Source organism: Ips typographus, unplaced genomic scaffold (assembly GCF_016097725.1).
Source record: "Ips typographus isolate SLU unplaced genomic scaffold, UJ_Ityp_2.0 IpsContig58, whole genome shotgun sequence".
In the NCBI taxonomy this organism is placed as follows: Eukaryota; Metazoa; Arthropoda; class Insecta; order Coleoptera; family Curculionidae; genus Ips; species Ips typographus.
Window position 1 is genome coordinate 462,874 of NW_028098576.1, and position 14,209 is coordinate 477,082.

A 14,209-nucleotide genomic window follows, 5' to 3' on the forward strand; every position below is an offset into this window, starting at 1 on the left:
CTACTTTACCACAACCATAGCAAACCAGTTGAGGTTTAATCTCAGGAGGATTATGAGAGGGCACTTGAGGTGTAACTGACTTGGTAGTTTCAGTCAACCTGGCAAGTTTTCTGTACTCAGTTTTAGTGTGACCATAATTCTTACAGAACTGGCACTGTGTCTTAACTTTGAGGTTGTTAAGATCATGTCGTGTCTCATTGTTTTGATTTGGTCTCGAGTGAGATTTTTTCTCTTCTAAAGTCTGCTCAACCTTTCGAGCAGCTCCAGTTAGCTCGCGAAAAGAACTATATGACTCTCGATTCAGTCGCTCTCTAATTTGAGGTCGTAGAAGGCCAAAAACCATGTCCAATTGTGCTTGTTCAGGTATAGGGTGTGTATTTGGTAGCCTTGATAAAAGTGCTCGAGCTCTACTTAGGAAAATATCTGTGGGCTCAGACATTTTCTGTTCATTGGCATAAAGCTCCCTGTATATCTGATATGCTGGCTTTGCATAGCCATAAGCATGCCTTAAACTTTCAATAGCATCATCAAAATTGACTATATTGCTTTTTACACCCTGCCACCATACAGCAGCATCATTTTGTTACAAAAGTGTTTTTATTAAAGTCTGAGAACATACAGTATACATATCGTTTCTAAAATGAGTGACATTGTAATGGGAACATCCTAATTCCTTCAATAATAATTTACCTTAATTATTGACAACAAAAATATTCATAATACTGAATGAATGATAGGTATAGCTACAAAAAGATGTTTTACAGGTAATACCATACATTTGCCACATATTTCTTTGATTGACCATACTTTAAGTTCAGACAAGGATTTAACCTCAAATATATTTAATTTACTTGATGCATAGGGATATGTATAAAAGTCATCATATTCAAGGTATTCTCTGCCAATAACATAAGTTTCGTTATCATGAGTTTTTGTGATATTATGTATTTGCATAACTTTATTTCCTTGCATATTAAAACAGTAACTATCTGCTATACTTTTATTTTTCGTTCAGTCACATTATAAAAGTTTACTTTGTCAAACTGTTTATGCCATTTTACATTCTCATTTGATGATATAAGAGGCCCTCTTGAATGCGGAAAATTCAATTCAATTTTGGTTTTGAGCTGGGAGTTAGAGCTTGAAATCAATAAATTTCTTTCGTGGAGCCGCCGATGAATTTGTTGAAGAGGATTTGTTGAAGCTTTTACTAATAACTTTAATTGTCCTAAATAATTTTCAAAAGGAAAAGCTGAAAAATTGTCAAGCACTCCGAACATATCAACATCATCACAAATATGAGACAACAAATGAACATTATAAACCATAAATTCTAAACCATATAAAACTTTTACATGATCAATAAAAACGTTAATTATATTTCTAACCAAGGCGACTCCCAAATTTTTTATATGCCGATCTGATAAAAGTACTGAAATAGCAAAGTGAAATGCCAAGAAATTTTCGTAAACAGCAATGTTTACAACATCCTTTAAAACTATTGGACCTACATAAATAAGAAAAGTTCTAAGCTCAGTAGCTTTCCAGTATTGAAGTTCCTCAAGTGAACGAGGTTTACGATTAAATTCAACAGGTATCATCTTTCTTAAATCAAGTAAATGTTGGGAAATTACCTGTACTTTTTGGTGTTGCAACCTAACTTTTAAAGTCTGGGAATTGTCAGAAAGTTACTTAACTTTCTGACAATTCCCAGACAAACATTGTGCATATAATCATTTGGAAAGGTGGTGATTAAATCAATTGGAAGTTCAGAAAGTGGAGTATGTGAAACGTGGTGATCTTCATCAATTTCTTGACGAAAAGATTCATCTGTACGTTTTTGAGATACAAGAGAGTTGAAAACCACTTTATTTTTATAGTATTCTCCACGAACTACACACCTATCACAAGAAGAATATCCTGTATGTGCTTTAGTACCTTTCAAAAAAGAACGGGCAGGAGCGTCGCACACAAAACTATGAACTTCAATTTCAAGATGGTTCTGAAAATTGTCAACAAATCCATTTTGTAGTAAACTCTTCAACTCTATAATAAAAGGATTCAGAAAATCTTGCAAAGGCTTTGGTTTACTTTTTCCACAAAAAATTGACACTGCAAAAGGCGAATTATTTGGAATATTTGTTACCAACCCTAATATGGGCCAGAGTTGTGACTTGGAACTTTTGAAAAGTGGAATTCCATCAACATTAAAACTTAATTTAATTTTTCCAACAAAGTTATTTGGGACAATTTTCAAAAGTGCACTCTGAATTCCAAAATAACAAAACTGCCCTGTTTCTAAGTTATGTAATGGTGTACAAATAGGAGTTGCTAATAATGTTCGGCTATCTAAAGGAAGCTCAGAATGGTATGGCGACAGCAAATGAAGAAGGTCTGTTAGAGCCGAATGGGAAACTTTATACTTAACAGTCCATTCAGATAGTTGTTTAGAAAGACTGTCAGCTGTTTTATGACGGTGAACAGAATTTAAAGGAGATGTGGATTCAAATGAAATTAATAAATTGTTAGTGTCTGAGTTGTAAGAGCTGTTATTATCAGAGAGTTCACCATCAGATCTATCAAAGGCAACTTTTTCAACATTAATTTCTAAGTTTAAATTATTTAAATCATGCTCGGTATGGTCAATTTCAATAAAATTAATGACAAAGTTTTCTTCAGTATTACACAGGTTACTATTGAAAGCTTCTGAGAAAGCTTCTTTAGTAGCTTTTAAAACTCTCCTACTTTGCTGTCTTGGACCAACTAACTCTTTTAACTTTCGTTTTGACATTATAAATAAAAAACAAAAACCTTAATTATCAGGAGCAATATTAACGGTTTTTTTTCTTTTCCATTCGCTGCTTTGAATGTTTTAGCCATACTTCAATGGCATTTTCTATTTCAACTTCAGTCACACCTGGGCATTTGATCTGAATGGCACCTAAAACAACAATCAAGTATAAATAAAATAAAAATTAAACTACCTGGAAATAATCCTACGTGTAATCACTGATTTTAGTTTGGTGTCTCCAAAAGCTACTTTCTGGTTTCTCTGCCCTGCATAATTAAACTTGGATGCTAAACTATTGGTGATTGCAAACCTAAGAATTTTATTAACTTTGGCTGTTATTCCATTGCCACCCAGAGATGAAAAGTAAGAAGCCTTGAATACAAACAAAAACAATAAGCACATATTTGTATACATGTTGACTAATGCACCTTACCAAATCATTATGTTTTTCTTCTGCGCCCAAATATTGTTCCAGTATTTGAAAGCTTTCAAAATCATTTAAAGGGAAGGTGACTGGTGCATCATTTGGCAAGTTAACAGTTATACAGTTTTTCGACTGTTTAAGCAAACCTTTTACTTCCTTAAGTTCTTCTCGTAATTTGCTTATTTCATGGAAAATCTTTTCGAAACCTGAAAGTTGACGACTTTGTAAAGTTCTAGAAGGTTCACTTTAAAATGTACATTAATACTTACTACCCGCGGATGCAGTTTCATTTAATCTCTGAACTGAATTTTCCTTGACTGATTGTGAAGTTGATGGTGTTAAATTACAATTATTACTGATGCTTTGATGTGCAATGACGCTTTCAGCTGGTGAATAATGGCTCCCTTGTGGATTAATTGCTACTGCAAAATAAAATTTTGAGTTAAACCATGATTAGCAATTAAACTAACTATACAAAACCCAGGTTTAGTACAATAAATATGAATGTATCAAACTTATTCTAAAGATAAAACTATTTTATGGTTAAAAAAGTTAAATAAAGAGTAAATCTGAACTTCTCAAAATATACATACCAAAATTGTTCACATTTGAAGTGGTTTTTATTTTTGGAAGTTAGGGTGGTCTTTTCAGTAGCAATTCTTCTTCTGAACCACTTGAAGAACTAGACAAGAAATTGGGAGTTTTCTTAATTCTAGTTCTCTTTTTATTTTCCACCTCTGATTCAGAGGTTATGTCTGAAGTGATTTCACACTTTTTTAGTTTTCGTCTGGCTTTGTCAAGATCATCTGTAAATAATAATTTGCAATTGTAGAATATAAATAAATCCTACTCGTAAATTCAATAGTTTATTAAATTATTCAGGATGACAAAATAATAATAATAATTTAGGATTTTAAACCTAACATAATACATAATCATTCTGTTCTCAATCGAAAAAGTGAAAGTTAACCTCTAACCTCTCATCTGTCTATATCGATGACAGTGACATAAGTCGTAGCATGACGTTGTTGTAAGTGCGTTCGGAAACCAACAGAGCAGCGCGAGTACTACAACTCGGCCATACCTGACATTTGATTGATCCAATCAAACTTACAAACTCTAAACTTCAAAACATAAGCTCAACTACCGACATAATGCTTAATAAACAGGAAAGTATCCTCTAAATCATAAATAACTACATAAGGTCATAATACATAAGTTTGGTCATAGTACATAAATCTGGCATAAGTATCAGAAACTCAACATAAGTAATAAGTAATCTGCATAAGATGGACATAAAGACATAATATTTTTACAACATAAATTCGTAATAGCATAAATGTATGTCTAGTAACTAACATAATGTTTCACATAATTAGTCATCAAATCAAAACAGTAATTATAACATAAGAGAGAACTGTAATACATAACATAAACTTACTTACTAAGCATGAATCTTTACTGTCAACAAGATTAGTTAGTTCACATCTTTAGGCTCATTATCAGACCATAATTTTAAATGAGCCGCATCAAACACTCCGGTAAATGGTCTTTGAGTTAATTGAAAATCGTCTAAATCAGATATTAAATACCGATCGTTCGGTAAAACTTTACGAACAATGTAGGGGCCCTTAAATTTTGGCAACAATTTTTTGTTTACCCCAACAGTTACATCAATATTTGGTACTGAAACATAATCACCAACTTTATACTCAACAGGATTACGATGTGATTGATCATAATAAGCTTTATTGTAAGCTTGAGACCTCTCAATTTTTTCAACAGCCCTATTACGTAAATTATAGAAATCACGCTCAGAATTTTGCTCAGTAATTTCATGCAACATTTCTTTTAAAATATCTCTGATAGTTCCTACTTGATTCATTCCGAATAACAACTTACATGGGGTGTCACCAATCGATCTATTAACCGAGTTGTTTAGAGCAAATTCGACTTCAGTCAGATGGAGATCCCACTTCCTAGGATCTTCGCTTAACTTAGCTAACATAGGAGTTACACTTCGATTAAATCTTTCCACCTGGCCATTCGCTCGGGGAACACCGGCTGCAACTAAAACATGTTTAATATCTAAATCTTCTGCAAATGATTTAAATGCTGTTGAAGTAAAAGACGAACCTCGATCTGTAATAATTTGTAAGGGTTTGCTATAATAGCTAAAGTAACTGGTCAAATGCTTGATAACTTCATTTGTGCTTGTTGTCCTGCAAGCATACAGTTTTATAAATTTGCTAAATCCATCTACCACTACAAATAAATGTTTATTCTGTCTACTGGTTTTCTCTAGAGGGCCACAATGATCTAAGTGTATCGTAAAGAAAGGTTTATTTCCTTTTGGTATATTATGTAAAAATCCCTCTGGTTTGCCACTTTTATTATTATACACAATACACTTAAGACAATTTTGGATATATTCTCCTACTTTCCTACGCATATCAGGAAACCAATAAGTCTGTCTAATAGCCTCACAACATTTAGATTCTCCTACATGACCTAAGTCGTCATGACAACTTCGAATTATATTATGTTCCATAGTACTTGGTACGTAAAACAATAAAGAACCTTTATCTTTTCTATACACCGCTCCATTCCTTAGCTCAAAATTTTTGTCACACACTTTTTCTAAATCTTTCCTAATCTGAACTATTTGTTTGTCCTGCGTTTGTTTAATATTTAAAGTAGTCTCAAAAGGTAGGTCACTCACTAATAATATAGTGTTGAAACATCTACTAAGTGCATCTGCATGTCGCATCCTTGTGTTATCTCTATGTTCCAATGTGTAATCATACTCTTCTAAAATTAAACTCCACCGCATAATTTTTGGGTGTATATCCTTTTTCTTCAAGGCTAAAGTTAAACTACTACAATCTGTAAGGATTTTGAAAGTTATACCCTGCAAATATATTCGAAACCTTTTCAAGCTATTAACCACAGCCAATAATTCTAGCTCAAAACTGTGCAATTTGGACTCTGTCTCAGTACAACGCTGACTAAAATAAAAGATAGGGTGAAACAAACCATCCTCTTGTTTTTGCATAATTATACCCCCAAAACCCAGTGAGCTGGCATCACAATGGAGTTGTGTTTCTGCCAATGGTGAGTAAATACATAAAACTGGCCTAGAGACCAAAATACTCTTAATTTTATTGAAACTGTCACACTGTTCTTGTTCAAAACTAAATGGAGTGTCCTTTTTTAAGAGGGAGTACAAAGGCTTAGCAATCAATGCAAAATTTTCTACAAATTTTCTAAAATAAGAAGCCAAACCAATGAAGCTGCGAAGCTCCTTTGCATTACGAGGTAATGGAAAGTTGCTAATAGCTTTTGTATGTTCCTCACTCGGCATTACATTATTAGCTCGGATGGTATAACCCAGGAAAGTAATTTCTGTCATTAAAAAGTGGCATTTATCAAGACGGAGAGTAAGTTTATTGTCAACTAATAACATCAAAACCTGTTTTAAAATATTTAAATTTTCTGGAATTGTTTCAGTGGCAATCATAATGTCATCTATATACAATAAGATTTTTTTATCTCTCAACAAATCACTAAATATCTGATGTACATACCTCATAAAAGTAGCTGGACTATTCCTTAGCCCAAATGGCATCTTCAAGAATTCCCACTGTTGGTCCAAGCATACAAAAGAAGTATATTTTATAGAGGAAGGCTCAATATCAACATGGTAAAATGCACTTTTAAGATCTAGTATAGTAAAGTATCGTTTACTTCTAAGTCCTTCAACTTGATCTTCAATAACTGGCATTGGGTAATTGTCACGTAAAGTTATTTTATTTAAAAAGCGGTAGTCTACACATAACCTAAGATCTTTAGTTTTCTTTCTGATTAATACAATTGGTGAGCTATACTCAGAGTTACTTTTTTGAATAATGTTATTTGTTTCTAAATCATTCAAAATATCTTTAACAGCCAACTTTTCTCCATATGATAGCCTACGAGGCTTGAAATAAAATGGAGCATGTTGAGGATTAACTACAATCTTCATTTGAAATTTAATAGCAGGCTCTAAAGGTCGATTTGGTTCAAAATAAGATTTTTTCATCACATCTTCTATCTCTAACTTTTGATTTAGGTGTAGTTCAGGATTAATATCTAAGCAAACTTCTTGCGGATTAACATAAGAAATATTTAGAATGTTTAATGTTTCCTGTTCGATTTCATTAGATGGGTATACTTGAGAATCAACATTATTAGGTGTAATCAAAATTTGGTTACCTTTTATAACAAAGGAAAGCTGTTTCAAAGCCAAAAAGTCCCTACCAAGCAGACATTTATTAAACATGGTGTAATCTGGCACCACTTTAAAATAAAGCTCAACTTCTACTTCACATACTTTCAGTAAGACTTTAACAGTACCTAAAATGTTTAATTTAGACTGATTCAAGCCCTCATAAACTTTATCAAATCTTGTTTCTGGTAAAAGATCCACACTCTTAACCAAACTATGACAAATCAATGAAATAGGACTTCCAGTGTCAATAATAGCTTCAACACTTACTTTAAAACTATTCTTACTCAACTGCACATTAACCATCATAGCAGGAACAGGCCTTTCTTGTACCATCAGTGCTGTACGGTCTCCTCTGGCAGGCCTCTGATTATTAGCAGGGCAATCCTTTACTTGATGTGTAGTGGCACCACAAGTAAAACAGGATCCTTTTGGTCTTAATGGCTTCCTACATTCAGACACCACATGTCCAGGAGTATTGCAATTGTAGCAACGTACGTGGCTCCCTGCTTTCCTTGGTGGTTTGTTGCTTAAAACTCCTTCAGTGTTGGCGAGACTTGTCTGCTCTTTACTACGGTCACCTTGTCTAACACGACGAGCATTGACCACACGTTCATAACTTACAATGTCCCGAAACAAGTTGTCTTCATCATCATGATGTTTGGACATAATGAAGTTGCTTAAGTCTCTAGAATGTAAACCAACTGCTACCTGTTCTTTTGTCTCCATGAAAGTCAGGCCAAGTACTTTACATAATGCAACTTTAGAATGAAAATAAACACTCACATTTTCTGTAGGCAGCTGATGGCGACTTTGCATCTTCCTCCAATTGTCAGATTTACTTATTTCAAACATAAATGTCTTTTTAAATGCAGTTTCGAACAGATCCCAGCTAGTGAGTTCCTCATTTTTACCTTGAAGCCAATATCTAGCAGCTCCCTTTAAGTTATTTCTGGCTGTTTGCAGCAGAAAGGCATCAGGCCAACGATGGATTAGTGACATACTTCTTAATTGACTCAACCATGCACTTGCCACTTCAGGACCCTTTTCACCGTCGAAAACGTCTATGCTCTTTGATAAATCAGGCATAATGTTAAAATTTGGCACTTGGTTTACATTAGGATTCGTAAATGAAGGTGCCTGTTGTTGTGATAATTGTAACATACTTAACATTTGACTATTCTGCTGCATAAGCATGGTAATAGTCGACATAAACTGAGATGACATATCGGTGGCATTAGTGTTTGGGCTATTTGAGGGGCCGCCCTGTACAGAGAGTCCGGGTGTTGGTGGGGTGGTTGGAGATTGTTGTCCTTTAGCCCCCATGTCATTCTCATCTCCAGGTTGGAATTGTTGGGCCATGAAACGTTCAAATTCCTCATTGGTATGCATCGTGATGAAAATCTTAAAACATCCGGTTAAATAACGGCACTTTGTTCAAATCCCACTTCTGACGTTGTAGAATATAAATAAATCCTACTCGTAAATTCAATAGTTTATTAAATTATTCAGGATGACAAAATAATAATAATAATTTAGGATTTTAAACCTAACATAATACATAATCATTCTGTTCTCAATCGAAAAAAGTGAAAGTTAACCTCTAACCTCTCATCTGTCTATATCGATGACAGTGACATAAGTCGTAGCATGACGTTATTGTAGGTGCGTTCGGAAACCAACAGAGCAGCGCGAGTACTACACAATTAACTTGCTTTTTTTTTTTTTTTTGCAATAAATCCGGAAATATACCAGTTGTCCAAGAGCACCCTGGACATAGGAGATTAACATGGGAAAACGGTTTTGATTTTTTTGCTCCTGTACGGTTGATTTTATTGAAAAATCGTAATAATGAAAGTTGTAGTACCTATCATGGACTAGTTTTCTGTATCTTTTTCGGATCTCTAACTTGAGCCCTTTCGTCGTAAAACACGAACAAAAATGAGAAAATTTAAACTTTTGGCCTGCACTGTATAGGCGGTTGTCGGGCAACGGGTAAACAGGTCATTGTTGCTGGCAATAACAATAAATTATTACAAAATATATACATCAACAGCAAATAAAAAACAACCAAAAAATAATAAAAATGTGTTTATATCACTAATAGAGTGATATAAACTTATTCTATTGGGCCGGGTTCAACTTTTTAATAATAGTAAGTTGTAATCATCATAGTTTTAAGACGTTTACTACATGTTGTTATCGACAAAAATTAAGTTGATGATTGTGACTATGACTAAAAAGTTGGGTAATCCCGGCCTTAGTTTTGACCACCCATGTTCTATGTTCTACATGTATTCAAAAATATGCAATTAGTATCTATATGTAACACTATTGAGGAATAACTGCTGAACAGCATCCTTTGTGCATCCTCTTCTACACCCTTCACCTTTTAAATGTTCTGGACGGAAATGACGCCCACACACTCTATATTTGGCATACATTTCCTCAGGGCTCAAGTGGTTTAGTAACGGCGCCGGATTTCTAATTTTTGAAATCCATATTTTAAATAAATTTTCTTCCTCTAATAAATTGGGAAAACGAAAACGACTACTGAACCTATCATCACAACCAGGAACACAGCACTTCAGTTTAGAAGGATTTTTAACACCTTGCAACAAACTCATTTTAAAAAAGCTTAGGATAAACACCTCAACACCGGGACATAACCTTCTAAAGTTCAAATTAATTTCGAATTCTTATGTAGACAAAAACGGCCAAGATACAAGATATAAAAATGACAAATGAATGACTTTAAGCGGCTAGATGATAGTCCATTATTATAGGTAACTGTAATAATTGACACAGAGCCCAGCGCCTTCACAATATGCGATTGGAAGGCGAACTATTCCTTCCGAAAACATGCTCCGTAAATCTTTCTTCTCTAGTAAGGTAATTCTTTGTGGTTTTGTTTGGGTTTGATTTTTGATCAATCTAAAACCATTCTGAAACTAAAAAAAACCTTAATTTTTACAACTTTATTTCATTTTTCATTAATTTAAAATTATTAGTATAAATTATGTAAATCGCATTTTTAGTTCTTTTACAATGCCAGAACATGGATCTTGTTAATATTGTAAAATATTAACGGCAGCAAAAATTTGAGGCAAGGTGATGTAAAAAAAAAATATTCTTTAATGACTATTTAAACCAGACTACAGTCTTAAAATTACTACTATAATTTACTGGAATCCTAGCTTGCTGCGTTCAGACATTAGTCATAAGGGATACTATGGCTGATGCTGCCCCAGGTACGATTACAAAATTGCATAGATAGCCCTACTGATGCATCTGCATCATTACTACAAGTTTTTGTAGTCTGAAATTTTTTAAGGGTGGTCAAGTGCCTATTTTACAGCACTGCATCTGGTATATGCTGCATAAATCACTAATTTTTCATGTGGACGAAAAACAAGGATATAAACATGAGAAAAGTGTTCTAATTGAGGACCAAACTACCCACTATGAAGACTGGAACATTATGTCACGAATGGAAAATCCATTAACTTAAAAGATGGACTTATTATTTAAAAGCATAACTTCATTAAATTGAAGCAGATCTTCGGAGATGGCAAAATAATAAAATGCGCGAGCCAAAGTTACAGTCAGAATGCACATAGTCCATCATCGCTACTTTTAGCCATGACAAATCCCCGCTACTGTTGCGATGCGGGCGACGAGGAATAACAAACTACGTCAGCCAGTCAATCGGGTATAAATTAAGCTCTACATGCGTGGAGACGAGAGACGATCAGAGATAGTCGAAGACTCTGCCTCAGACGATAGAGCCCAGCCAGAGGACTCGGCTCGCACCACAAAATGTAGCCGTCCCGAATTCTGCAACCCGCGCCTTGTTCGTAATTAATTAAATAGTAAACCATTTTCTAAATTATAATAAATCGCGAGTGTCAAACCCTTCAGAAAGCTGCCCTCATCATTGTGTAACAAATGTATGATTTAATTATTGTAATATTTTGTGCATGTAAAAGGTACTGTTTGAAGTGTTTACTTTCGGGAATTACGATCGAAAGTTTTATTCCGATTCACTAAGTTGATAAACCAACCATTTTGTCAATTAGATTTAACTGTTATTTAGTTATTAAATTATATTTTTCTACCAAGTGGTTTGATTCTACCTCTGAAACAAGATCTCGGTAAAGGCGTTTATTAAAGTAATAAAAGCACGTCTAGTTTAACTTGTTGGGTCAAAAGGGCTTTACAAGAGTGAAACCTTGTGCAATGTTTTCAACAAGCAACAGTGGACAAAAGAGCATATTTTAAGGTAAGTTAACTGATTTTGCTGAAATTAACATTATTATGATAATTTCAATTCTAACATTGAATGAGAAGTCAAAAGTATTGCAGTTTTCATTATTGTTTTATGTTTAACATAATAATCACCAACAGATAGTGTAGTAAACTCGATTGCTGAACCTCAAGCTAATAATATGTATTATACCTAGTCTTATCTAAAAGCAGCGTTAAAGTAATAGCAGCAATAAGGTAGTTCGCTGTGACTTTAATTAATAGGTCTAGAAACTACTCATATGAGACAATATTTACCTATCTAGTAGTATGATTGTAAAGCAAACATCTTTGTGAAGCTGCAATGGTTTTGTTCAAAGAAATAAGCCAATACTTAATAAAGCTGAATTTTTAGATATTTTGATTATTCAAGCTTACCACTTTATATAAATACTTTATCAGAAGGAAAGTAATACCTCCACTCAGTGGAGTATAAATGTAACTAAGACTAAATTCAGCGTATTTGGGAGAAAACAGAGAGTTAGTAATATAAATGTGGACAACATATACATTAAAATAAACGGAAGTAGAATAACGTATAAAAAAAACATAAAGTATTTTGGAGTAATTTTCGATTCAAATCTAAATTTCCGAGTACATGCGGATTATGTTATGCAAAAATATTCAAAGAAAAATTTTTTTTTTTTTCAAGACACCATTTGTCTGTTTATACTAGGTTGATGTTGTATAATAGTATTGCGTTACCGCATCTGCAGTTCTGCTCGACACTTCTCTATAGCCTACACGACTACAAAGTACTGTAGCAAGTTCTTTTCGGAGTATTTGCGATATGGACTCGAAATCCAACCCAGAAAACCAACAGCGAAAAAAAACGCAGACGACTAGGTATAACGGCCGTTTATTTGGTGTTAAGCGTTCGGCGGAACAAAACTAAATGGAAAAACGAACTTAGGACAACTTCATTACAATAAAAAATAAGAATAAGCCCTCACCTAGTACCAGGCAAATGTATCCACTTATCCCTAGTATAATTGCACACACAACAACCCAAAGGCTACCAGTTTCGCCTCCAAACCGAATATAACCGTGTCGTTACTTTTAACCAACCTCAGTACTATCTGGAAGTCCTGACGCGCAAAAACCCGAATTCCTATCGGACGCAAATGACTATACTTCTAAACGGCACAGTACTTGAGTTTCAAGTGGTTCAAAACAGAGCAATGAGAACAATTTTGAAATGCAATAGGTACACTTCTATACACGCAATGCAGGAAACCCTCAACATACTCCATGTAGAACAAAAAATATGGTTTGATACCAATGTATTTGTGTACAAACTAAAGAATGAATTATTGCCTGATTACATTTATACAAAGGTAGAAATTTTTTCTGACGTACATAATTATAATACAAGACATTGTAAAGATTTCATAATTAGTAGAAAATGTGAATTAAATTTAGGTTTCAATTCATTACTGTATAGGGGACTTCTTCGATTTAATTGGTTGTCAGTCAATATAAAGGAATCGCCTAATGTACCGGGTGACCCAATAAGACTGTTCCTCGACCATATCTCGGGAACCGTTCGGCGTATGACTTTGGGACAAAACATTTTAAATCGTCCATGAAGAATCGCAGGAACATATTTTAAAGTTCTAAAAATGACCACCAGAGGCCGTAACTGCAAGCTTAAATTTTTAAATTGCATTTTTTATAAATTTTGCACAATAAACTAGAATTTTTTTTCCACATTTTTAAAGCGAACCAATTTATCTATCATTTTCGTAAAATACAATTTTCTGTTATTTCAAAAACAAAGATGGCGTGGGGTGTTCAATTGTTTTTGCAATAACCTGCTTTAACTTCTTAACGGTTTGACCAATTTCAACAAATTTGGTATTGTCGAAAAAAGCATTTTTTGGGCAATAAGAATCAACCAAAATATAGTTAATTTAGTTGAATATTTCTCCGCCAGGGGGCTAGCTTTGACACCATAACTCAAATTCCAAAAAAGATAAAAAACAAATGGTATGATATGACTTTTTCTTTATGAAAATTTTAAGGCCAAGGATCGCGCGGTAAATTTCATAAAACTATCAAAAATTTAGCTACATAATGAATAAAATGTTATAGAAGCAATTGTAAGTCTAAATTGAATTGATTTAGGCATTATTTAAAAAATACCATATAACATTCATGTGGTTCCAAAGGGACTAAACCTTATAGCTTATGTTAAACCTTCTTTTTAAGTTATACCTTATACTTTTTAATTTTCAAACGTATTATATATTGTTTGGCAGAAATTGACTCCAAAAATCACACAAAAACAGGAGGACATTACAATGCAATAGACAAATTCCGAGTGTAACATTAAAGTGACTTAATAAGTTCAGGATGCATTTAGTCGCTTTGGAGCAAGATGAATGTTCTGACGATATGTGGTATTTTTTAAATAATGCCT

The 14,209-nt window shown here is 33.7% G+C and overlaps 1 protein-coding gene across 1 annotated transcript; it reads right to left on the reverse strand.

The window, feature by feature from the left end:
* Positions 1–613: 613 nt before the first annotated feature.
* LOC145739831 (uncharacterized) lies at positions 614–2,892 on the reverse strand. Its single transcript, XM_081995182.1, is given in 3 exon segments — positions 614–1,013; positions 1,016–1,676; positions 1,679–2,892. Coding segments are annotated over 3 exon segments (2,073 nt in total). The 5' UTR covers positions 2,792–2,892; the 3' UTR covers positions 614–714.
* Between the last annotated feature and the right edge of the window lie 11,317 nt (positions 2,893–14,209).